Genomic DNA, 25,879 nt, shown 5'->3' on the forward strand with positions numbered 1-25,879 from the left:
TGAGGAAACTGAGGCCCCAGAGGGATGAATGCCTTGCCCATGGTCACTGAGGTAGTGTCAGAGGGAGGATTTGAATCCAGATCCTCTGATCTCTGTCTTCGTTCTTTTCGCTATACCAAGTTACGCAATTAATGGTGAGAGTTTTAGACTAAGTAAGAGAGGAGGGCAGTGTACCATAACAAGTACTTTGAGGGAGAGACTTTGAAGCAGGTAAAAGTTTATTGGTCAGGGCCTGAAATCGTACTTGGTACTGAATCAGTTGTTAGAAGTTGCCAAAATCAGTTAGCACTAGGAGGAGCACAGACCTCCTTGGAAACATAGGGTAGAGTGTCCCTTAAATTTCTAAGAGTTCGTAGAGCTCTCAGAGCCTCAATTTCTGTTATATAATCATAGAATCACTGAGCCATAGAATATTAGAGCTGGAGGGAGCCTTGGAATCATAGAACCATAGAATGCCAGACCTGGAGTAGGACTTAGAAAACAGAATGCTGGAACATGATACATGAAATATTAGAGTTGGGAGGGGCCCTGAAATCAGAGAATGCAGAATGGGGCTTAGAAAATAGAATGTGGGAACCTAGAATGTTAGAATCTAGAACATAAAATGTTGTAGCTGGAGGGGGCTTTGGAATTACAGAACCGTAGAATGTAGAATGAGACTTAGAAAATAAAACGTTGGAACAAAAATCAGAATGTTAGAGCTGGGGGGGGGATGGCCTTGGAATCATAGAACCATAGAATGCAGAATGGGACTTAGAAAATAAAATGTTGGAACATAGAATGGTGGAACATTGAACACAGAATGCCAGACCTGGAATGGGACTTAGAAAACAGAATGCTGGAACATGGTATGTGGAATATTAGAGTTGGGAGGGGCCTTGAAATCATAGAATGTAGAATGGGGCTTAGAAAATAGAATGTTGGAACATAGAACATAGAATGTTGGAGCTGGAGGGGGCTTTGGAATCATAGAACCACAGAATGTAGAATGGGACTTAGAAAATAAAATGTTAGAACATAGAATGTTGGAACATTGAACATAGAATGTGAGAGCTGGAGGGGGCCTTGGAATCATGGAACCATAGAGTGCTGGACCTGGAATGGGACTTAGAAAACAGAATGCTGGAACATGGTGCATGGAATATTAGAGTTGGGAGGGGCCCTGAAATCAGAGAATGCAGAATGGGGCTTACAAAAGGGAATGTTAGAACCTAGAACATGGGAACCTAGAACATAGAATGTTGGAGCTGAAAGGGGCTTTGGAATCACAGAACCATAGTATGTAGAATGAGACTTAGAAAATAAAACATTGGAACAAAAACCATAGAATGTTAGAGCTGGAGGGGCCCTTGGAATCATAGAACCATAGAATGTGGAATGGGGCTTAGAAAATAGAATGTTAGAACGTTGGAATATTGAACATAGAATGTTAGAGCTGGAGGGGGCCTTGGAATCATAGAACCATAGAATTCCAGACCCAGAATGGGGCTTAGAAAATAGAGTGCTGGAAAGTAGAACGTAGCTGGAGGGAGGCCTGGAAACATAGAACCATATGGACATGTGAACAAAAGAAGGAAGGAAGGAAAGAAGGAGGGAAGGAAGGAAGAGCAGTAGAGAGTCAGAGAACTGGATTCCATTCTAGGTGTTGTTACTTGCTATTTTTGTGATCTTTTTTAATATGGGAAAGGAGTAGATTTGGCCTGATGGTCTCTAAGAGGCCTTTCAACTCTAAATCCATAATCCTTTGACCTCTGAAAAAAGGATAGCAATGCTTGCTCCTCACACCTGCCTTACTGGAGAGAGTCACGAAGACCATTGCAATCGAATTCGGCGAGCACTTATTAAGCATCTGTTACGGACATTTCAATCTAACAAATATCTATTAAACACCCGCTATTAGCAGGGTGCTATATAGGTGGTGGGGATACCAAGACTGAACAACCCAGACCTTACCCTTGAGATGCTTACAAGGTACGGTGGTGGGTGCTGGGACCCAAAGATGAAGAATGGCACGGGGCCTGCCTTCGCAGAGCTCACAGTTGGTATGGGGGGATGTCATACACAACTTAAGTATGCTACATAGGAGAGTGGGCTGGAGGCAAAGGGGAGACCACCCGAAGTATTCCCAGAATATTTGAGGAGGATGAGAACACGAAGGTCCTCTGGGAGCGCATGTGAAGTAGCACCTTCACGTTTCGTCTGAGCCTCCTAGAGATCTGTGAGGGGTGGATTGCAGCTCTTATTATCGGCCCCAGTTTAGCAGTAATAATAATACTGGGGATAATAGTAGCGTGCACTTATATAGCACTTCTGGTTTGCAGAGCACTTTCCTAATATCACCTGAGTTTATCCTCACAGCAATCCTGGAAGGTAGGTGCCATTAGCTTCATTTTAGAGATGAGGAGACCCAGGCAAAAAGACTTTAAGTGACTTGTCAAGGGTCATATAGCTAAGTAAGTGGCAGGATTTCAATGCAGGTCTTCACGACTCTGTGTTCAGCACATTATTGGCTGGACCGCCTAGTTGCCTCTCCGAGAAGTTGAGTTTCTGAGTGTTTGATAATAATAATAGTTAACATTTATATAGCCCTTACTATGTGCCAGGCACTGTGCCACATACTTCACAGTTATTAGCTCATGGGATCTTTACAACAACCCTGTGAAGCAGTGCTTTTATTATCCTCATTTTACTGCTGAGGAAACAGGGGTTAAGTGATTTGTCCAGGGTCACACAGCTAGTAAGTGTCTGAGGCCAGATCTGAACTCAGGCCTTCCTCACTCCAGGCTTGGCACTTTATCCACTGCAAGGAAAAGTCAGAAGCGGGACTTGAACCCAGCCAAGTTTCTTCTGACTGAGTCCATCAGGCTTCACTGTACCACACTCACTGCGTCACGGTGATGGTGAACATATAAGCTGTTGCTTCTCCAAAGTCGTAGAATGATAATGAAACTTCTTTGGGGACATAAACTTTCAGAGGACATAACTATTAATAGGAAAGGCCAGTCGTACTATAGTCTGCTAGGAGGGAGACGGGACAGGAGCAAATGCACAGGAGTGTAAGTGTTCCCCATGCCTGGAATGGTCCCCTTCCTCATCTCTGCCTCCTGGCTTCCTTTAAGTTCCAGCCCAAATCCTCTCTTCTAGGCTTTCCTTATCCCGTTCAGTGCTAGTATCTTCCCCCTTACGCTTAATTTACTCTTTTTCAGTCATGCCCAACTCTTCATGACCCCCTTTGGGGTTTTCTTAGTAAAGATACTGGAGTGGTTTGCTATTTCCTTCTCCTGCTCATTTTACGGATAAGGAAACTGAGGCAAACAGGGTGAAGTGACTTGCCCAGGGTCACACAGCTAGGAAGTGTCTGAGGCTGAATTTGACCTGTGGAAGATGAGTCTTCCTGACTCCAGGCCTGGTGCTCTATCCACGGCACCACCCAGCTGCCCAGTTTACCTTGCCTGTATCTTATTTGTACATAGTTGTTTCTATGTTGTCTCCCTCCTTAGACTGTGAGCTCCTTGAGAGTAGGCATTTTCTTTTTATTCTTTTATGCGTTTCTTTTCATCCCTAGCATTTAGCCTAGTGCCTGGCACATAGTAGGCACTTAATTAATTCTTGTTGACTCACCTGGACTCAATGACCAGTCTTTAATTATGAGTAAAGAAAGAAATGTGGTGGAAAAGGAAGTCCTCTGGATTGGGAGTCAAGAGTTCTGGCTTCACATCCCACCTCAGACACTTCCAAGATTGCACTCCAGGCAGACCATTTCACATCCTGGAGACTCACTTTCTTTTTCCAGGAAAAAACCGAGAATAGAGAAACTTACAGGCCGATTGTGAGGGAAGTGCTCTGCAAACCTTCAAGCTCTGTACAAATAGTGGTTGTTGCTGCTCAATGTTACTATTTGGCCTTTTGAAGAGGACCAATGACGTCATGGAGTGATGTCTTGACTTGTGCATGGACTGGATTTAAGTAACTCGGAGTTGTGCAAAGACTATAAATGTGAACTCTTATGCTGGGTGGTATAGTGGACAGAGCCCTGAACCTGGAGTCAGGAAGACCTGAGTTCAAATCTGTCCTCAGACACTTGCTGTGTGACCCTCCCCAAATCACTCTGTCTCAGTTTCCTTCTATGTAAAGTGTTCCCACAACAGTACTTACCTTCCAGGGTTGTGTTGTGAGGTAATTTTTGTAAAGTGCTTTGCGAGCCTTAAATTATTCTGTAACTGTTAGCTATTATTATTAATTATTATCATCGTTCTTATTCTATGTTCTAAATATGGTCTGTTGGGGATTTTTCAAACTAGCTTTCATGGTCTTTTAAGCATAGTGTTTGATACTTAAGCCCCAAAAGATCCGAGGAAATTCAAAGCAAAGTTGTGTTAGGGAAAGATGGGGGTGGGGGGATAATGGGCTCGCTGGTGCACTGACTCTTTTTGGCACTGGTTAATGTTTACAGCCTTGGAGTGATGGGAGGTGTGGTGGGAGGGGGAGGAGGAATGACCTTTGGTAGGTATTAAGATGCCCCAGTAAATATTAACCAGCTCCAAAAAAGGTGAGGGTGATTAGAGGTAAGACATAATGATGCACAGGTAGCTATACCTCTGGAATCCCTGTATGGCTTGCAGAGAAGACACCAAGGACTCCCAGAGCAGGGGCTGCCTCACTGGCCTGTAAGTAATTCAGATTTTTTTAGAAAACTTCAACTCAAGGCAAGCCTGCCCCATCCTTCTTAGCCCTTGCTTGAAGAATGAATCTTTCTTTTTCAGGGGGAAGAGGGTGAGATTTTGGAAATCTGGGTCCCAAAGCTGCACCCAGTGAAGAGTTGACAAGGAGGCTTCATGGAGCTAGTACAGAGAAAGAAATCTAGAAAACAATTTCCTTAATGGAAATTAATGCAGAAAGTTTGGATATACCAATTACACATGTTATATGCATATGTATACATACATATGTGTATGTATATATGTAAGTATGTATGTATGTAAGCATGTATGTATGTATACGTGTATGGATTTCAAAAACTCCAGGATCTCTCCTTGTGCATTTCGTAAGGCACAGCAGGACCTGGAGTAAGAGGACCTGAGTTTGAGTTCCAGTCTTATCATGTACTAGCTGTGTGATCCTGGACAAGTCATGTCTCCTCTCTTGGCCTCTCTTCTACAAAATGGGGATAATCTGTTCATTAACTGCTCCACAAGATGGTTGGGAGGATGTCACTTTCTAAAATGCTCACGTCACTTTGAACTCTTACTAATTTGTGTAATTAATAGAGAGCCTAGATGTTCTCTGGGCATCATCTAAGAATGGCAGAGCACGCACCTCGCCCCAGCCAGCTTGCTCACAAATGCCCCTTGGAGGGGCTGGGATGAAAGAAGATGCATGACTCAATGCAATCTCTCTCTGCCAAGTGTGAGTTTAAAAGTCCGCCAAAATGTGCGCCCTAGTGACAGCAGCTCCACATAGAAGCGGCTTATTACATTGTGTAAGCAGATTATCTGTGCAGTTGGGGAACAAGGAAAACTTGATGATAGGAGCAATAATACTTAATTCAAGGCATCTATGATCTCATTAATGTTGTACTCCCCCCACTAGTGCAGATTACAACCCATTCATGCCTTTTCACCAGTTCAGTTCAGCAGACATTTTAAAAATGAATGATGTCATTTGCTTTGGCATCTATGTATCCCTCCTTTTCTTTCCATACCCAGAGAGACCTCTTTTATAACAAAGAATTAGAGGGGGGAAAATTCAGTAAAATTGACCCACATATGAACAAAGTCTGAGAGTTTATACAATGTTCCATAACCATAGTCCCTCCCACATCTACCAAGAAGGGAAGGAAATGCATTCTCTTATCTCTTCTTTGGGGCCAATAAATGAATAAATATAAAATAATAATATTTAGAAATTATAGTTTTGTGGAATTATTAGCTTTCTGTTTAATTCCTCATTTTAGATTCTGTGCCATCAAACACAGCTGTCAGCAAGACTTAGCACTTGCAGAGTGGTTCATGGGTCTGATGGCTTAGAATATTTCTGGGGAATCAGCATGCTTCAGTGTTTGCCATGCAGACTAAGAAAACTTAAAGGCTAAGCCCGGGAGGTAAGATCACTGCCTCTCTTCTGCCTAGACACAGCTGGATGGTGCAGTGGATCTGGGAGTCAGGAAGACTCCAATTTAAATCCTGCCTCAGACATTACTAGCTGTGAGTCCCTGGACCAGTCACTTAACTCTGTCTGCCTCAGTTTCCTCATCTGTAAATAAGGATAGTAATAGCACCTCCCTGCCAGGGTTGTTGGGCAGATAGAATGATATAGCCTTTCTAAAATGTTTTGCAAACCCTCAAGTGCAATATAAATGCTACATAAATGCATCAAGAGAGAGGGTCTCCAATTCTGTCCTGCCGGTGACTCAACAGGGGAAAACTCTGCTCCCGTCCTCGCCGGGGGCTGAACTGGGGCTGGGAGGGAGCAGTCGTGTGGTTCTCCATCCACCTCGTGGACTGTCATGAGAATCCCAAAAGAAATTATGCCTTTGACCCTTTTTGTGTCGTGGTTAAGAGGGAAACGCGCTTCAGGACAGCGCAGATAATGAAATAACAGCGATATTAAATATTTAACAACAAAATTATTCTTATTGCTAACCACATTTCTGACTTTTCATGTATATACATATATATACACACATGCTCATACACTATCATATACACGTATGTTTCAGTACAGCCTTTTCAGACTTGAAATGTCTATGTGTATATATATATATAATGTACACATATGCATGTACGTATTATATATACCTATACCTATTCCCACATATGTGTGTATGTGTATATATATATGTGTGTGTGTGTGTGCGTGTATATATATATATGTATGTATGTATATATGTGTATATAAAAACTGTGATTTATAGAGCCCCTTACAGTTTACAAATCATATTAGTAACAGCTCAGATTTATAGCGGGCACTTCAGTTTGTAAAGTGTTCTTTTGAAACTATACTATCCTGTTACTCAGTTAGCTTACCTTTTTCGTACTTAGGTGCTATGCCATTCAGCACATATTTATTTAACATTGCTGTTATTTCATTAACTGTGCTGTCTTGAAGCACGACAGTTTCCCTCTGTTAACTAGACACAAAAAAGGTTGAGGCATCATCTCTTTTGGTTCTCATGACAGTCCGTGAGGCGGATGGAGAACCACATGCTTTCACCCTCCCAACCCCCACCCTCCCACTTCAGCCGCTGGCAAGGACCAGAGCGGAGTTATCCCCTGTCAAGTCACCGGCAGGACAGAACGGGAGGCCACCTCTACATCGCACCTCTCCCAGACAGGATTTCTCCTCCATTTGGAGACAAATGTTGTGGAAGTGGCATGTGGAGCTCAAAGATAGTCAGAAATGAGTCAGATTACATGAAAAATGACAGTTTGGGTGCATTGGGAAGGTATGCTGGGTTTGGAGTCCAAAGACCCTAGGGTCAAGTCCTGGTTCTGCCACTCTCTAGCTGTATGACATTGGAGTCACTTACGTGACTTTCTAAGTCATGATTTTTCCATTCAAGATCCAAAAAGTTTAAGAAAAGGGGCCTGAGGGACAGCTAGGTGGCACAGTGAATAGAACACTGGCCCTGGAGTCAGGAGTACCTGAGTTCAAATCCCCCCTCAGACACTTGACACTCACTAGCTATGTGACCATGGGCAAGTCACTTAACCCCAGTTGCCTCACAAAAAAAAGAACAAAAAGAAAAGGGACCCTTCTCTGATACTGAGCAGGATCCCTCAGGCGTGAACCTTAGTGCACGAGTCCAGAGCGGAGAGGCACTCCTTGTAGCGAGAGAGCATGCAGTGGCCTCGGCCAGTTGTCATTAGACAAAACATAACTAATCTATAACCAGATCTTGCTGTTTTTGCCTGCGTCTGGGTGGCACAGTGGATAGAGCCGCCAGGCCTGGAGTCAGGGAGACCTGAATTCGAATATGGCCTCAGACGCTTATTACTGTATGCTTCTGGGCAAGTTACTTGAGCTTTATTTGCCTCAGTTTCCAGAGCTGTACAACGGGGATAGTAACGGCACCTCTCCTCCCCCCCGCCCAGCACCAGGGTTGTTTGTTGTGAGGTTCAAGTGAGAGAAAAATTATTTTAAAAATGCTTAGCACGGTGCCTGGCACGTAGCCAACGCTATATAAACATTTGTCATGGTAAGTGCCGTATAAACGTTTATTCTTCACATCTTTTGCATGTCTTCTTTTTTCCGCTCACATAGCCACTAGCTGTGGGGTTCAGACCCTATCACCTCCCACCTGGACTATGGTAGTAGCCCTCTCTCCACCTCAAGTCTCTCTCTCACTCCAAAGCCACCTTCCAAACACGCAGCACAATGATTTCCCTAAAGCATAGGTTTGAGCGCCCCACCTTTCCCCTGCTCACCACTCCGTGGTCACTCATTATGCTCTAGTGGTTCGCACTTGTCTCTAGGATCAAGTTTAAAGTCCTGTTTGACATTTACAACTGTTCTCCCCCAGCCCTTTCCTATATTTCCAGGGTTCTCCTCCTCTACTTCCCACCGCCAATTCTGAAATCCCATGATACTGCCGTTCCTCACATGCACAGGCTTTTCTTCTGACCTGTGCCTGGAATGCTGTCCTTCTTCAGCTCTGCGTCCTGACATTCCTGGCTTCCTTCACTACTAAACTGATTAAGCTCAAACACCGCCTTCTGAAAGATGGCCTTTATTTCTTTTTTAAAAAAATTATTCATTTTTAACATTCATTTAAAAAATTTTAAGTTCCATATTCTCTCCCTCCCACCCTTCCCCATACATTGAGAAGGCAAGCAACCTGATATTGACTATACTTGTGAAATGATGCAAAACGTATTTCCATAATAACTGTGTTGAAACAAAAGGCAATGAAAATAAAGAAAGTGAAAAAACTCAATTTGCAGTGGGTTCATCAGCTCTCTCTCTGAAGATAGATAGAATCTCCCATCATGAGGCCTTTGTGATTGTTTTGGATCATTGTTTTGATCAGATCTTTCACAGTCCATCATCGTTACAAACAGTTATCTCTTCCACATTACGATTTCCCTATCACAGTTTTGATATATCACACGTTGACAAAAGAAATTAAGTGGTCATTTCGAGGAGTTTTGTGGAAGCCCCAGATGACATGTGAAGGCCTGCAGATGACACAGAAAAAAGTTTAGAAACCCAGAAATGCATAAAATATATGTATACTATTGTATAATATCAACACATTTTATCTTTTAATACCATAATAATTCAGACTTTATCTCTGGTACAAAAGGAGGGCCAAAAAATTTTACATGGATTTTCTAGCGCCTGGGGGCACTGTGCCCCTAACCCCTGTGACGTGGAAGGGATAACTGTATTGCTGTTACTACTGTTCTGCTCACTTCACTTTGCATCAGTTAATATAAGTCTTCCTAGGTTTTTCTGAAACCATTCCCTTTGTCATTTCTTACAGCGCAATGGTTTCCCTTCACAATCATATACAACTTGTTCAGCTGTTCCCCAATTGATGGGCATCCCCTCAATTTCCAATTCTTTGCCACCACAAAAAAGCTGGTATAAACATTTTTGTACGTGTGGATCCTTTTCCTTTTCCTTTGAGCTCTTTGGGATACAGACCTAGTAGTGGCATCGCTGGGTCAAAGGGTATGTACAGTTTTATAAGAAGGCCTTTCCTGGTCATGTGCTCCCCCACCCAAATAGAATGTAAGCTTCCTAAGGGCAAGAATGATTTCATTTTTTTTCTTTGTATGACCAGAGCCTGTTGGAGTGCCTTAAATATAGTAGGTGCTTAACAAACGGCTTACTGAATTAAATGGAACTGCAGAACCTAGGACTTCTGAATTCAAGTCCATCCCACTTTCCGTTAAACCTCACCGCCTTCTATTAAGAATAAGAACAACAATATACCTTACTTGTTTTTTTAATTGCTTTCAACTTTATGAAATATTTTTATATCTATTATCCCATCTCAGTTAGAGGCAGCAAGGTGGCACAGTAGATGGAACTCTGGGCTTGGAGTGTGGAAGACCTCCAATCCAGCCTCAGACACTTACCATCTCTGTGCAGGATCAAGTCACCCCGGGCAAGCAACCTAATCCGTGCCTCACTTTCCTTAACTGTGCGATGTTGATAACGACAGCACCCACCTCAGAGGGTGATTGTGGGGACCAAATGAAATAATATCTATAAAGTGCCTAGCACAGCCCCTGGAGCATAGCAGGTGTTCTATAACAGCTCCACCTCTTCACTTTATCCTCACAACCAGTCGATTAGGGAGTAAGAGCAGGAATTGTTGTCCGCATTTGATGGATAAGGAGACCAGAGAGAGCTGGAGAAGTCAATTGAATTTCCCAAGGCCACCTAGCTAGCTACATACACCACAAACATGACACAGATTAGCGGCGAGTGCTCAAGTCCTCTCCCGGATCACTGCCTTATCGTGGAGGAGGGGCATGCATAGTAGCTCAATAAAACTATGAGCCGTGCCATGCAGGGTTACCCAAGATGGGCAGGTCATAGTGGAGAGTTCTGACAAAAGGTGATCCACTGGAGAAGGAAATGGCAAGCCACTCCGGTATCTTTGCCAAGAAAACCTATGGACTGTATTGAACGGCGTGGCACGCTATAGTCCCCAGGGTCACAAAGAGTCACAGGACTGAACAACTGAACAATGACAAAGTGCTGAAGTACAATATGAAGCGCTAAGAGATTACATCAAATAGTCTCTTTGCCACCTTCCCATCTAGATTCTAGGATATCTTTTCTTGGAAGTCACACTGGGCTGGACCGTAGGATTCAGAACTAGAAGGGACCATAGAGAACACCTTAATCCAAATCCTCATTTTTGGCCCAGAGACATGGCCCAATTTAAAATAGGGAATAAGTGACAGATTCAGGATTTGAACCCAGGGCCTCTAACTCTAAACTCAATGCTATTTCCTCTATTTCTCACTGCTTCTAACAAATTTTCCCAACTTTACAGGACCCAGTCACCTTGGACAATGACCTCCATCCTGTACATGTGTCTCTTCATTCTCTCAGTCCTCAGTTTTTGTGTCCCCGAGCCAGGCAACCGAGACCTCCATCCCCAAGAACCCACTGTTGAGGAAGAAAATCCTTCCCACCGGAGGTTGGCACCAATGAATGTTGACTTTGCATTTCGCTTATACAAGAACTTGGTGTCAAGAGCCCCGGATAGAAATGTTTTCATCTCCCCAGTGAGCGTTTCCATGTCCTTGGCCATGCTGTCCCTTGGGGCCAGGTCAGCCACACACGCTCAGCTCTTGGAAAGTCTGGGATTCAACCTCACGGAGACATCAGATTTGGAAATCCACCAGGGCTTTCAGTATCTCATCCATCTGTTCAACAATTCAGATACTGGCCTGGAAATGAACATGGGAAACGTCCTGTTTCTTGACTCGCAGGTAGAACTTCTGGAGACATTCGTGACAAAAATAAAACACTATTATAATGTAGAAGTTTTTTCTGCGGACTTTCAAAATTCAACCAGAGCCAAGAAACAGGTCAACGATTTTGTCAAGAATAAAACTTTGGGGAAAGTTGATCAGCTATTCAAGGACCTGAATAGTGACACCATGCTTATTTTGATCAGCTACATTTTCTTTAAAGGTAAAATATCTTACTTTGATAGGACAGGTAGGCGACACAGGGGATAGAACACCGGGCCTGGAATCAGGAAGGCCCGAGTTCTAATCTGGCCTCAGATGCTTATTAGCTGGGCAAGTCACTTTTGCCTCAGTTTCCTTATCTGTAAAAAGAGCTGGAGAAGGAAATAGCAAACATTCCAGCGTCTTTGCTAAGAAAACCCCAAATGGGGTCACAGAGTTGGACATGACTGAACTGACTGAACAGATCTTACTTTGATACTGTTGTCCATGGTAATGAGAGCTCCCATTTATATTAACGATTTAGGACTAAAAAGCATGGCACCAAAGTTATTTTGTTTCATCCCCAGAGTATCTCTTGTGCTGTAGATAGTGCAGGGGTTACTATGTGAATTTTGCAGATGAGGAAGAAGGCTAAGAAATGTTCGTGGCCTGCCTTGGATCAAAAATTCCGTCAACAGGCATTTGTAAAATGCTTACTATGTGTCAGGCACTCTGCTAAGTTCTGGAGATACAAAGAAAGTGAAAACACAGTGCCTGCCCTCAAGGAGCTCATAGTCTAATGGGACAGGCAACATGCAAACAGCTACATTCATACAGATTGGAAGTGGCAAAACCAGGACTCAAACCTGGCCTGCCAAACCAGATCCAATGTTTTCTACATACCACAGTTGTTCTTTCTCTCCCCTCCTTTCCCTTCTTTTCTCTCTTTTGGAAGGGTGGGGCAAGGAATTCTGCTGATTTCATTTTACATCATCTCATATAGTTCTTTCCAAATATTACTACTCCAACTCAAATGCCACCTTTCCCACAAAGTCCTCCCTGATTATGCCTTTCCCCTCTTGGACCTCAAAAAACTTCTTATTGTGTATCCCACCAATTTTGATATTGTTCAGTCATATCGGACTCTGTGACCCCATTTGGAGTTTTCTTGGCAAAGATACTGGAGTGGTTTGCCATTTCCTTCTCCATTTCATTTTACAGATGAGAGAACAGAGGCAAACAGGGTTAAGTGACTTGCCCAGGGTCACACAGGTAGTAAGTGTCTGAGGCCAGATTTTAACTCAGAAAGACAGTCTGCTTGGCTCCAGGCTCTGCACTCTATCCACTGTACCACCTAACTGCTCTCTAAATCATATACTCTAGTAGAAAGATCAATGGATTTGGAGTCAGAGCACCTGAGGTCATATCTCAACTCTATTACTTTCTGTCTATGTGATGTTGTTGGGCAAATCACTAGTTCTCTCTAGGCTTCAAATTTTTTAATATGTAAATTGAGAGGGCTGGACTGAAGGATCTCTAAAGTCACTTCCAGCTCAAAGATCCATTGAATTCTATTTAATATTTTGGCAATCTCTCTATCTATCTATCAGTCTATCTATTTGTCTGACTGCCTGTCTGTCTATCATATTCTCTACTAGGCCGTGAGCTACACAAAGGCAAAGATGTCTATATATCCTACATTACATGAAGTCTGTGTCTCTCCCATCATGGAGTCCAGTTGTTTCCACATAGTAGGCACTGAATTTAAATTTGTTGAGTTAGGTCATTTGGGTTCTAGTCTCAGATCTGCCAATAAATGGCTTGGGCAAGCTTCTTTCCCAATTTGGGTTTCAATTTCTCCATTGCTAAAAAATGGGTTCGTTGTATTAGATATTTCCTGTAGTCCTTCCAGTTCTAACATCTCATGATTCAATGCTAGATTTTGGCTCAGCCAGTAATTATGGGAAAATATAATGTACAGATGGCATTACTAGGATGTAACTGACTGTAATGGGAAGTTAGCCCCTCTGTTAACTGGCAGGCAGATGGGCAGGGCAGGTACTTATAGGTTAACTCAGCCCAGCCCCACCGTCTCTCCATGGAGAGTATGGAGGGAGTGACTGGCAAGTTGGGTTTTGGGCCATTAGCAAGGGCACAGGGTCTTCATTCCCCAATCCAGCAACCCTCCTGAAGCTCATGGCCAGCCCCAGGACTACCAGCAAAGATAAAATTTGTCTGAATCAGTCCCCCAATCTGTACTTTCTTCACTCTTACTTCCTCTTGCTCAGTCAACCAGTACACTCATATTTTGGTCTCCCTGACCCTTCTCTTATCCATTAGATATCTAGGTGGTATGGTGAATAGAATGCTAGGATTGGAGTCACAAATAACTGAGTTCAATATTTACCAGCTGTGTGACCCCAGGCAAGTCACTGAATATCTCTGAGCCTCAGTTTCTTCATCTGTAAATAGGAAAATAATAGCCCCTACCTTACCCTTGTTGTGAGAATCAAATAAGATGACATGTGTAAGGTGTATATAAATGCTAGCTTTTTATAATAATAATTTTTCTTTCCAAAACTTGTTCTTATGAACACATCTGCTGAGCCTACTCACATTGGGAGGGAGATCTATGTGAGGGAAGAAACATTGAATTTGGTGACGAGGGAGCTGGCCCTCTAAGTCTTGACTCTGAGAGTTGCTGCCTGTGTAGCCTTGGACCACTTGCTTGGCTAATCTACCTTCAGTTCTCTCATCTAGCAATCGATGGGGATGAAGTAGACGGTCTCTTGATGCTGTCTTCTAGTTCTGAATCACAAGATCCTAAGATGTCAATGACTGATAATGCAATTTAGTTCAAAAAGAATATATTAAGTGCTTACCGTGTGGCAAGCAATGTACTAAATCGTAGGGATAGAAAATCAAACATGAGACTGTCCCTGCCCACAAAGACGACCCTCTCTTCTGGGTGGATATGACACAGGTAAGTTACAAATAAAGCTATAACACAACTAAGTTCAAGTAATTAGGGGTAGGCCTAATTCCTGGGGTTGGGGAGTGGCGATCAGGAAATGTCACTTGCGGCAGGTGCTACCTAAATTGAGTTTTGAAAGGATCTAGGAATCCCAAATAGCAGAGGTAAGGAAAGCCAGCATTCTAGGCATGAGGAACAGCCAGTGCAAAGACACAAAGCTGGGACAAAGGACTGTTGTATATGGGGAGCAGCAAGTGGGCCATTGACTAGAAAGCTGAGTGTTTGAGAGGGATTATTATTAGATTAGAGAGATAGATAAGGCTTTAAATACTAAACAGAGGAGTGTGTAATTTATCCTAAAAGAAGTAGGGAACCACTAAAGCTTCTTGAGCTTGGGAGTAGCATGGTCAGATCTATGTTTTAGGAATATCAGTTTGGTGGTTGCGCATAAAAGGACAGATGGGAGAGGAGAGGGGCTAGATGCAGTGAGGCCAGCTGGAAAGCTTAGAAATAGTCTAGGCCAGGGATGGGGCACCTGCAGCCTTGAGGCCACATGTGGCTTTCTAGATCTGTAAATGTGGCCTTTTGACTGAATCCAAATTTTGCTGTTCAAAATTTGGATTCAGTCAAAAGCCTACACTTAAGGATCTAGAAGGCCATATGTGGCCTCAAGGCTACAGGTTCCTCATCCCTGTTCTAGGCAGTAGGTAATGGGTACTTGACTTATGGTGTTAATAAGTGTAACTGAAGACAGATACAAGAGGTAGAATCAAGGAAACTTAGCCACTAATTAAACATGGGGGATGGGGAATGAGGTGAAGGGTTGACAATGCCTCTGAGTTTGTCAACCTGGAAGAACAGGGGCTGCTCTCAACAGAAATCAGCAAGTTGGGAGGAGAGGGTTTAAAGGGAAAGATAATAGAGTCAGCTTTGATATTTGAGATTGAGATGCCTTTTGGGACATCCAGGTAGAGATGAGCAGTTAGGCAATTGGAGAGATGAGACTGGAGCTCAGAAGAAAGGAATGCTGGGTATTTATGGGAGTCATCTGCATAGAGATCATCATTGAACCCATGGCAGTTGATGGAATCACCAAAAGCACACAAAGAGAGGAGGGCCCAGGACAGAGCCTTCGGGCTAAACCCAGTGGATGAGGTTACACTCTCTCACTGAAAAAACTTTAAGCTAAGTGAATGAAATTTTAATAGTAGAATTTTAGGTCTCACGGCAAGCTGTGTCTCTGTGTAGTGTGTGTGTGTGTGTGTGTGTGTGTGTGTGTGTGCATGCACATGTGCATGCACATGTGCACACATGTGCTTTCTGATATGACTATCTTACAGATGCCCTTATGTAAGATACATGTATGTGGTTGCTGCCTAAACATATAAAGATGACTGTCTGGCCTGTGGTGCTGACAGATTGTCAGATCTGGGACCTGACCAAGCCCTTTCCAAGGAAGTCTGATTTCTGCCTTTAAAGGAAGCAGAAAGATGTCCGTGGTTGACTACTTACTCCTTTGCTTACCTATCTCCAAGAGTGGTACTGGGCTAGAATTAAGTCTATCCAGTAGACTTCAATATCTGTAAGTCTAGGGAGAACAACATTTTGGGGAGCTCAGGATATACACCACTTTCCCTGACTGCCGTTAATATTATCAGTTTTTCTCCCTCCCACCAAATGCTGGTTACAGAAAAGACCATTGTGAAAAGCAAATGGCAAGTAAACTCATTTATCCAAGCAAAATAGCTCACAGAAATCAGGGGAGTTATAAAGATTAGAACAGAACGAAATATGCACAATAATAAAGGAGTTCTTCAGTTTGAATCAAGATAAAATACTTCATCAGCAACAACCAAAGAGAGAGGAAACAGTGTCCCCAAGAGGGGTCTGCTGTCAGCAGTCTCTAGGGTCACAGGCCCTAAATGTCAAGGAACGTGATCGGATTGCCTTTCTCTCATGCTTGAGCCTCTGGGGACTCCCATTATCTATCCAAAAGTTCATACCTTGCCTTTCTTGATCCATCTTTCCTGGCATCCTTCTGCAAAATGTCCTCCAACAATGTCCCTTAATGCTGATATACAAAATACTCACCATTCTCTCAGCCAATCAGGAGTTGTATCTCCCCTCTGAGTGCAACACGTAGCAATGTGTTACAGCTCTAGAAAAGCTACCCACCTCGCTTGGGTTGGAGTGCATGCTATATCTAAAATTACTTCACATCAATGGCTGTCTACCAGGAGTGGGGAACCTGTAGCCAGCTATAGGAGCAGAAAGGCAGCAGCTGTAGGCAATAGCCCTGAGGTGGGCATTAGCCTATCTTCCTCTCTGAGGTTATTGACAGGCAGTGATTAAAATCAAGCAGAATTTGGTCCAGTGTTGGGTTGACTTGTCTCACTACTATTGAAAAGGTCTTTGTCTGGGAAGGAGACAGCCCTAGGGAGCGAGATGAGGACACTTTGTTGCACAGGAGAGCAGTTGGAGTCTGATGTTCCTGAGTGATTTTCTGTTTTTCAGTGTCGCCTTGTATTATGAATGTCCCTGTGGAAGTCTCATGTTGTAGGTCATGCTGTGAGTTCACTGGGGATTTGTGCACAAACCCCCCCAAACAGTTTGGGTAATAATTAATCATAATAATAGAGCTTACCATCTGCCAGGTGCCTTACAACTATTATCAATTCAATCCTCAAACAGCTCTGGGAGGTAAATGTTATTATAACTCCATTTTACAGTTAAGGAAACTGAAGTTAAGTGACTTGCCCAGGGTCGCACAGCTAGTACATGTCTGAGGCTAGATTTGAACTGGAGCCTTCCTGCCTTCAGGCCTGGTTTTCTAGCCACTGTGTCACCTAGCTGCTCCGTCAGTCAGTCAGTTAGGCAATAAAACATTTATTAAGAACTTACTATGTACCAGTGCCAAGCACTGGCAATATAAAACCTGGTCCTGGCTTAATGACACCTTCTAAATTGTTCCCTTTTCTTGGGTGCGTGTAGCAGAAGTCATAAGACTCTAGCTAGTTTGTGTGATGACAATTTATTTTTCCAAATGAATTTTGTTAATATTTTACGGAGTTCTGCAAAACATTGCTTTGATAATTTGAATAGCATAGCACCAAAAGTGTAAATTAACTTTGGGAGTGTTGTCATTTTTATCATATTGGCACAGCCCAGCCACAAGCACTGAATATTTCTCCAGTTATTTAAATCGCCCTTTATTTCTTTAAGGAGCACTTTGTAACTGAATTTACATAAGTATTTTTTGTTTTGGTAGATTGATACCAAGATATGTTGTACATTCTGTAGTTATTTGGAATGGGATAGACTAGATTTAGAGTCTTTTATTCTCTCCAGGTGCATCTCTGTGTTTTTCGTTCATTCTTTTCTCATTAACCTTTCTTCTTCCCTCCTTTCTTATTTCTCTCCCTTTTATTTATATTTATTCCTCTTTTTAAGTTTCTCATATGGATTTCCTTTGCCTTTCTCCATTTTCCTGTTCCCCTCACCTTTTCCCTGATGGCTCTTTCTTTTCCTTTTCCACTTCCTCAGGAAGATGGGCAAAACCTTTTGACCCCAGTGTCACCAAAATGCAGAAGTTTTACATGAATGAGAACGTCAGCGTGGACGTGCTGATGATGTTCCAGTCGAGGGCCAATAATCACTTGTTTGACAAGGAGCTGTCCTGCACGGTGGTGCAGCTGGAGTACTCAGGGAACGCCACAGCCTTCTTCATCCTGCCAGATGAGGGGAAGATGGACCAGGTCGTGGCTGCCCTGAGCCGAGACACATTGAACAGGTGGTCACAGCTCCGCCAGGACAGGTAATCCCATCGGCCAGACTGGTAGTTTCCCCTAGAGAGGCCTTGATTTCTGCCATAGGCTGGGTCCAAAGAGAAATGTCAAAACTGAAAATTTGTACATCGAATTCAATTTTCTTATAGACTCAAGCTGTCATTCTGCAACTTCCCCATAACATAGTGAAAAAGATTGTTAAGGTCCCAGAAGATCAGTCACTGGCTTCATTGCTTCCTAGATGTGGTCTTAGGCAAACCTCTTTACCATCTTTAAAACTGAAAAACAAATAACACTTGCACATAAAACAAGATTATTGTTAGGCTCAGATGAAAGTGAATGAGACTTTGTGATAGCCACATAAACACTAGCTATTGTGTATGCTGCTGATATCAGTATTATTAATGACAATAATAATTTCTGATGCATTATCCTTGGGTAGGGATGCCTCACACTTCTGATATATTTTTCTTTCTGATAGATTCTCCTCCAAGTAATTAAGGATCTCTAAATCAATACCTAAGTGTATTAAAAACCCTGTATGTAAACAAATCCTACAATGAACCTTTCAGTAAAATAAAGAATTACTTGCATTTTGTCTATTTTATAAGCTAAGATTTAGGTATATAGGGTTTTCTTAAGGTGGGGCTCACTCACTCCTTTCTTGAGTCAAATTAGTGAAACTTAGCCCATCACTTGAAGGTTTCTAGGCACCCAGACAAAAAGATAAGTAGGGTACTTACTACCTGTGTGACCTGTGGGATCATTTAAAATCCTTAGGTCTCTTAGTGTCCTTCTTCGAGGACTTGACTATGATGAAATGAGAGGCCTAGACTAGATGGACTAAGGTCCCTTTCATCTCTAGAACTCTGATCATACCAATATATCGTCTCTGTCTTAAGTGACAGAAGAGTTATGGAGATTGTCAGAGGTGGAAAAGCCTTTGTGAGTCATCTTAACTGAATGATGTTTCCCTTTCTACTAGAATGTGTTCTCCCCCCTCCGCCTCAATGCCTGGAGATATCCCATTCCCTCTTTGGACAACTAACTATTGAGGCTCTTACACTAAGCTGAAATCTGCCTCTTTGTAGCATCCAAGCCCAAGGTCCTAATTCAGCTCTGAGAGGCCAAGCATAATAAGTCTTATCTCTTTTTCCACAGGACAGCAGTCCTTCAAATATGACAACAAATCTGTTATCATGACCCATCCCTCCCCCCATCTTTTCTCTAATCTAAATTCCTTTAGTCTACTTCTGATTCTAGCTACCCTTCTCTGGACATGCTTCAGCTTGTCAATGTCCTTCCTAAAGTAGGGTGCTCAGAACTGAACACAGTTTAATTCTTATGAACATGCTTTTAATAAATGGTTGTTGCATTGACCTTAGAGATAACCTAGTCCAAGCCTCCATCTTGCTCTAAATTCGGGGCTTTTTTTCTACTCCAGTGTATGGTTGGTCTCCTCTATACTATACTGTCTGCTGGGAAACACATGACCAGCGGAGGCAAGGTTGGTATCATGAGGGAGACCGAGATGTTCTGCAGCTGCTTCTACACCTTGAAGTAACCAGGGCTAACTGGGAAGCCAAAGAGAGCAAGAGTTTGGGGGAGACTAAGATACAGGATTAGGAGGAGAAGATGGCCAGGGCCCTCTCTCTAGCCTTCCCAACATGTTTAATCAATTTCTATTTCCCCCTGAACAGATATGTACATTTATATATTCCAAAGTTCTCTGTTTCTGAGTCCTATGATCTTGAAGATGTCCTAAGAGAAATGGGGATGATGGACATATTCACCAGCCAAGCTAATCTCTCCGGCATCACTAAAGAAGCCTCAGTGAAACTATCGGAAGTAAGTAACTCAAATCGACTCTTCTTTGCCAAAACTCCCACTTCAGACACATTGCTAATGACAAAGTGCGCCTTTCAGGGACATAATTCATTACCAATTACTAAAGGAAATAGGAGACCTCATTTCTAATCTAACTAATTAATCAAATCTAACTAATTAATCAATCACTTAGTCAGCAAGTACTTATTAGAATGTGCCAGGCTCTGTGCTAGGTGCTAGGGACACATGTAGAAGGAATGAAGCAATCCCTTCATTCTGAAGCAATCCCAACTCTCAAAGAGCTTACGTTTTAATGGGAGAGACAGCAATATGTGTAAAATATAGAAAACATAAAGATATAGTTAATAGATAAAACTATGTACAAAGTGGTTAAATACAAAGCAGTTTGGGAAGGCAGCCTAGCAAGTGAGAATTAGTGAGATGGAAGTGAGGAAGGACATTCCAGGCCATTGGAGTTGGCCAATGCGAAGATACAGACATGGGACATGGATATCATGAGTGAGGAACGGAGAAAAGACCAGTGTGGCTGGAACTACATAACCTTTGGAGGGCCTGGGTTCAAATCACGGGAGCACCAGGACAGAGAGAACCACAATGTGGTAGCAAAAAAGGAATTATGATGTAGAGGATAAGCTCACATTTCCAGCCACCAGGGGGAAGTCTTAGTCTGGACCCTGAAAAACATCTGTGAGAACATTCTGTTGTCACTGGCTCGATGTGAAGGAAAGTTTCAAAGAGCCTATATACATGATAGTTCCTTTTATTCAGACTGCCTCTAGGCATGTAGCTTAGAGAATCACATTGGTCTGTAGTCCAGGGGCTAATAAATGACAGCTCTGTGGCCAAATCCAGGTCACTACCTGTTTGTGAGCTAAAAATGGTTTTTGCATTGGCAAAACCAATTTTTTATTAAATTTAAAAATATAAAAACCATTCTTAGTTCGCAGGCCACACAAAAACAGGTATTGTTTGTCAGTACTGGTCCTAGGCAGTTACAGAGAGGGAGATCACCTGGCCACATTAATACCACCACCTGCCCATCATATGTTGTATATAATTTGTTCACTGGGGTCAGAGAGCAGTCAGTCAACTAGTCAGTCAACAAGTATTTATTAAACATGTACTGTGTGCTAGGCATTGTCACTATGATAGATAGTACTGAGAGACCTCTTTGTGTACCCTCTCTTTTCGTACAAATTTTTCCCAAAATTCCCCATCTTTTACATTTGGCAAGTCATTTAACCTTTCTTGGCATGCAAATATAGAAAGGAAAATGATCCAAGATGTCAGAGTGAGAGGCTTGAAAGGGGCCAGGCTCCTCTCACCCCTCACAACCAATGAATGACAAATAGAAACAGTAATAAGGAAGGAAGAGCACACACATACACGCACACACACACACACACACACACACACGAAAGTAAAAACAAGCCATAACTTTTTAAAATGGACACGGTACAGATACAATTAAAAAATATTGCAGAACAACAAAAGTGGCTAACATATCAGGAACAAAGGAAGTAGAAAGGAGAAACCCCTCAAGCTATCTTAAGAGACATCTTCAGGTGGATAAATATCAGAGTCAAAGAAACCAGTGAAGAATTTTTTTCCTAGGCTGCCCACCTGCTTCTGCATAAAGGGTGGTCTGGGTTGCCACTGTCCTTCCCACAGCCTTACTCTAGCTGCTGCCACCCTGGCTATGTGTCCTCCACCTTCACCTCCTCCATGCAGTTGTATTTCATGTCAGCCATTGCAAATCTATCACATGTCCCAACCCAGAGTGGGGCCTTTGGCATCCTGGCCACCCAATACCCAGACTCCAGGTGCTCAATCCTGGTGTGATTGCTTTGCATGCTGAGAGTGCCAGATCACCAAATATTGCATGAGCGGCAGCTCTGTTATAGTAAATCCTTATTCCTCTGTTTAACTGCTAGCAAAAGAAGTAGTGTCCTAAACATGCTGTACATAGCATCTGCCAAATATGACTTAGAAAAGTCTCACTTGGACCTGTTGGGGTCCAGAGGTCCAGATCTGCATAGAGGCCACCAAAGCCATCATGAATGGACTTGACTCGTACCGTCCAGAGCTGGACCTTTGGAATTTTCCCCAAGATATTGCTGAGCGGTCTGCTCCATGGTCACCATAATTTGATCAGCTCACAAAACGCCCAGAGAGAAGGTGCCTAATTCCCACATCTGTGTCCCTCCCTCACACGATACAAACAGGAAGGGGTAGGGGAGAGGCAGTTAAGGAAGAAAATCAGGAGGCCAGATAATAGAAAATAAAAACCCAGATAAAAAATTCAATAAGATTTAAGCATAGATCCTTGATCTGTGATTTCATTGGCATGAGGAGCTTACAGAGAAGGAATTCCTTTGCCAATGGAGATCAGCACCTTCTCTGCAACTGACGTTGTCGATGAGTTCCTAAGAGCACTTAGAGGTTCAGTGTTGTGGTAAGGGTCACACAGGCAGTATGTGTGTGTGTGTGTGTGTGTGTGTGTGTGTGTGTGTGTGTGAGAGAGAGAGAGAGAGAGAGAGAGAGAGGTAGGACTTGAACCCAGGTTTTCCTGGCTCAGAGGCTAGCTTTCTATCCATGACACCACACAGCCTTTCTTAAATAAGAATGAAAAAATACAAGAAATGACCAATGTGAGAAACACAGCTGAAAATCTAAAATAAGACAAGCCCATAGAAACAGCAAACAGCAGAATTATTATAGTGGAAAATGGGATGGAATAATACAGACCAGCTTTAAAGACGGGTTTAGAAAAATTAATTAGTTATCTGAACTGTTGGAAAACACATGGATCTGAATGGCAGGCCAAGAGATAGATCATAAGTCTGCGATGTAAGGATTACGGACATCTCAGAGAACTTAGAAAAACCAAAGAATTTTGCAGTTCCATGTCAGGAAATCAAAGAAAGCTTCCCAGAAATGGCGAAAACAACAGATGAAGTATAGCTAGAAAGAGTGCACAGGACACAAGTAAGGAAAAACCCAAGACTTAACCTGTCTAGACATATCATAGTTAAATTCCAGAGTTATAAATACAAGGGAAAATAATATGTTTCCAAAAAAAATGATTTAAAAATCATTTACCAAACAAAAATAGTTAGGATCATGGTAGACTTTTCATGCATGAAAATTAGAATACAACATTTCCGAAGGTTTGGAAGGTTTGGACCACGAGCCTAAACTATTCATTTAGCAAAACTTCTCATACTCTGTGAAGACAGGAGATGGGAATTTTATCAACAAATAGAATTCGAAAAATTTACAGAACTGTCAAGGAAGTTTGTGAACCATCTCCAAGCCAAAAGGATGTCTTTAGAACAGCCAAGATCAAACAATCATTAATACAAACAAGGAACCAGCTGATAAAGTAGAAAGAGAACTAAATTTAGAAATAGAGGACGTGAATTTAAGAAATTCTCCTTTCACTTACCACCTACGTAACCCTGATCAAGTCACTTAACCATCTTTCTGGGCCTCAGTTTCCTTTTCTGTAAAACGAGGGGTTTGGACTAGAGCCTACAATCCTACATTATTAATCCTCTTGGAGGACTGTACTAGTTAAATCACTAAAAGTTTCAGAAGAGTATTGCAAAGAAATTGAGAAAAAAACTGGGGTAAAGATAGAGCAGTGTAATTATAAAGCAAAACTCGTCTTTTACAAAGAAGAATGCAAAGTCAAAGTAACTTATGTGGCTATTAACATAAGACAGAGGCACTCTGCGTAGAATAAACGTGAATTCATAATAGAAATAATAACAATAATGATAGCTAGCATTGGTACAGTACTTGGTGTGTTCCAGGCATTGTTCTAGGCACTTTGCAAACATAATCTCATTTGATCCTCATAAGAGCCCTGGGAGATAGACTCTATTACTGGCCCCCATTTTACAGATGAGGAAGTTGAGGCAAACAGGTTAAGTGACTTGCCCAGGAGCACATAAGTGTAGGAGACCGGATCTGAATTCATCTCTTCCCGACTCTAGGCCTGGTGCTCTAACCACCAGGCCATGTGCAGTGGAGCAGCAGTTTGGCTTGGCAGATATCAAGAAGTCAAGCTCCAGGATATCAGGAGAGTCAGAAGTCTGACACATACTGGATGGGTAATGTGAGCAAGTCCCTTAACCCCGTTTGCCTCAGTTTCATCTTCTGTAAAAATGAGGTAGAGAAGGAAATGGCAAACCATTGCAGGATCTTTGCCAAGAAAACCCCAAATGAAGTCACAGAGTCAGACACGACTGAAACAACTGAACAACAGCTGATATTAGAGCTGTCATCCGAACCTTACTGTTCTCTGTATTTCCAGAGCTTAGCACAGTGCCTGGTACATAGAAAGGGCCTAATAAGTGCTTTTTGATTGATTTACTGACTCTCTCTATGGCCCTCTTCACACTATACCACAATTTCTCCTTGGGAATTTTGTGAGCTTGAACCAGTAACAATGTCTGGGACCCTCAATTTTCTTCTCTGTATCATCTATAATAAGATTATATTCATTGAAATAAAAAGCAAAATAGAAACAGGAGTTAGTGTAAATATTGCTGATTAATTGAGCAAATGAATTAACATATGTAAGCACGCTGCAAATCCGATGATGCTCATTATTAATGTCATCATTCTTGTCACCGATTGGCCCATTCATCCCTCTTTCACAGGTCCTCCATAAGGCTGTGCTCAGCGTCGATGAAGAAGGCATCGAGGCAGCTGCAGGCCCTGGATTAAACGTGGTATTCGAATCCTATCACCCAGTCATCAAGTTCGACAGGCCGTTCCTACTTATTGTGTTTGATCACTTCACCTGGAGCTCTCTCTTCCTGGCAAAAATCATGAACCCCATCTGAGTGCGGGGACATAAGGTGCTGAACCGGAGAGGCAGTGTTGTATGTTGCACCATGGAAAATGGTTGGACTAGGAGTTGGGAGACCTGGTTTTCACTTTGAGCATTTGCACTTCCTACCTTTACCTCAGCGTTTTTCTATTTCTTCTTCTGTAAAATGGAGATAATTGTTCCCTGACCCCACCTTCATCCTCAACACTGGGATTGTTTTGTGGCCCAAATGAAACAATGAATGTAAAGGTACTCTGAAAAGTACAAAGGGCTGTGCCTAGAGTCTGTTTTATTTTTAATTTTTATTGATATCTTTTGTTTTTATATCTTCTTTACTTCCGAATGTGCCCTTCTCCCCTCCCCAGTTTGGTGAGCCATCCCTTGTAATACACAGAGAGAGAGAGAGACAGACAGAGACAGAGAGAGACAGACAGAGAGAAACCTAGTTTACATCCATCTAGTCGGACAGCTTACCCAGTATACCACATGCATACTACTCCACCTCTGCAATAAAAGGAAGGTATCTTTTCTTGGGGGCCATGCTTGACTATAATAATGACGTAATGCTCAAGGTTGTTCTTGGCGTTGCTGTTCTTTCTGCTTTGTTGCCATTGTGTATATTGTTTTCTTGATCCTGCTTACCTCATTCTTCATCAGTTGACGTGTTCTCCCATGATTTTCTGAATTCTTCCTAGTTATCATTTCTTCTATATTCCTGTATTCTTATCCCCAACAGCCCAGGGTCCAGTGGTGTAACAAAATGAGGACTGGATTTGGAATTAGAGGAACGGGGCCCATCTCCGTCTCCCTTGCCCTTTGGCGAGTCCTTTCCCTTCGGAGCTTCATTTTCCTATTTATAAAATCAGGAGATTCGATGATATGATTTCCAAGATTGCTTTCAGTTCTAACGTCCTATATTCCTTTCTAGAGCCACAGCCTGATAACAGCTCATAGTATTTATTGGGGTGCTCTTGAAATCACCCCTTTTGTGTTCTATTAGGGACTCTAA

At 42.5% G+C, this 25,879-nt stretch overlaps 1 protein-coding gene across 2 annotated transcripts; it reads left to right on the top strand.

The window, feature by feature from the left end:
- Positions 1–4,536: 4,536 nt before the first annotated feature.
- On the top strand, positions 4,537–25,138 carry SERPINA6 (serpin family A member 6). 2 transcript variants are annotated; one of them, XM_036769548.1, is made up of 5 exons: positions 4,537–4,667; positions 11,015–11,661; positions 17,938–18,208; positions 19,880–20,027; positions 24,698–25,138. In XM_036769548.1, the coding sequence occupies exons 1-5, from the start codon at positions 4,612–4,614 to the stop codon at positions 24,881–24,883; spliced, it is 1,308 nt and encodes a 435-aa protein (XP_036625443.1). In that variant the 5' UTR covers positions 4,537–4,611; the 3' UTR covers positions 24,884–25,138. The 2 variants fall into 2 exon arrangements, with proteins under 2 accessions (XP_036625443.1, XP_036625444.1); XM_036769549.1 differs by lacking the exon at positions 4,537–4,667 and adding an exon at positions 9,485–9,675 and having other exon boundaries at positions 24,698–25,015.
- The last annotated feature ends 741 nt before the right edge of the window (positions 25,139–25,879 follow it).

Source organism: Trichosurus vulpecula, chromosome 8 (assembly GCF_011100635.1).
Source record: "Trichosurus vulpecula isolate mTriVul1 chromosome 8, mTriVul1.pri, whole genome shotgun sequence".
NCBI classification, from domain to species: domain Eukaryota; kingdom Metazoa; phylum Chordata; class Mammalia; order Diprotodontia; family Phalangeridae; genus Trichosurus; species Trichosurus vulpecula.

Bases quoted from the DNA above. Each gene is read 5' to 3' on its own strand.
- SERPINA6 (XM_036769548.1), top strand. From the start codon at position 4,612: ATGGCTTGCAGAGAAGACACCAAGGACTCCCAGAGCAGGGGCTGCCTC. The intron at 4,668-11,014 runs GTAAGTAATTCA...CCAACTTTACAG, and splicing joins AGGGGCTGCCTCACTGGCCT to GACCCAGTCACCTTGGACAA. The intron at 20,028-24,697 runs GTAAGTAACTCA...CCTCTTTCACAG, and splicing joins CCTCAGTGAAACTATCGGAA to GTCCTCCATAAGGCTGTGCT.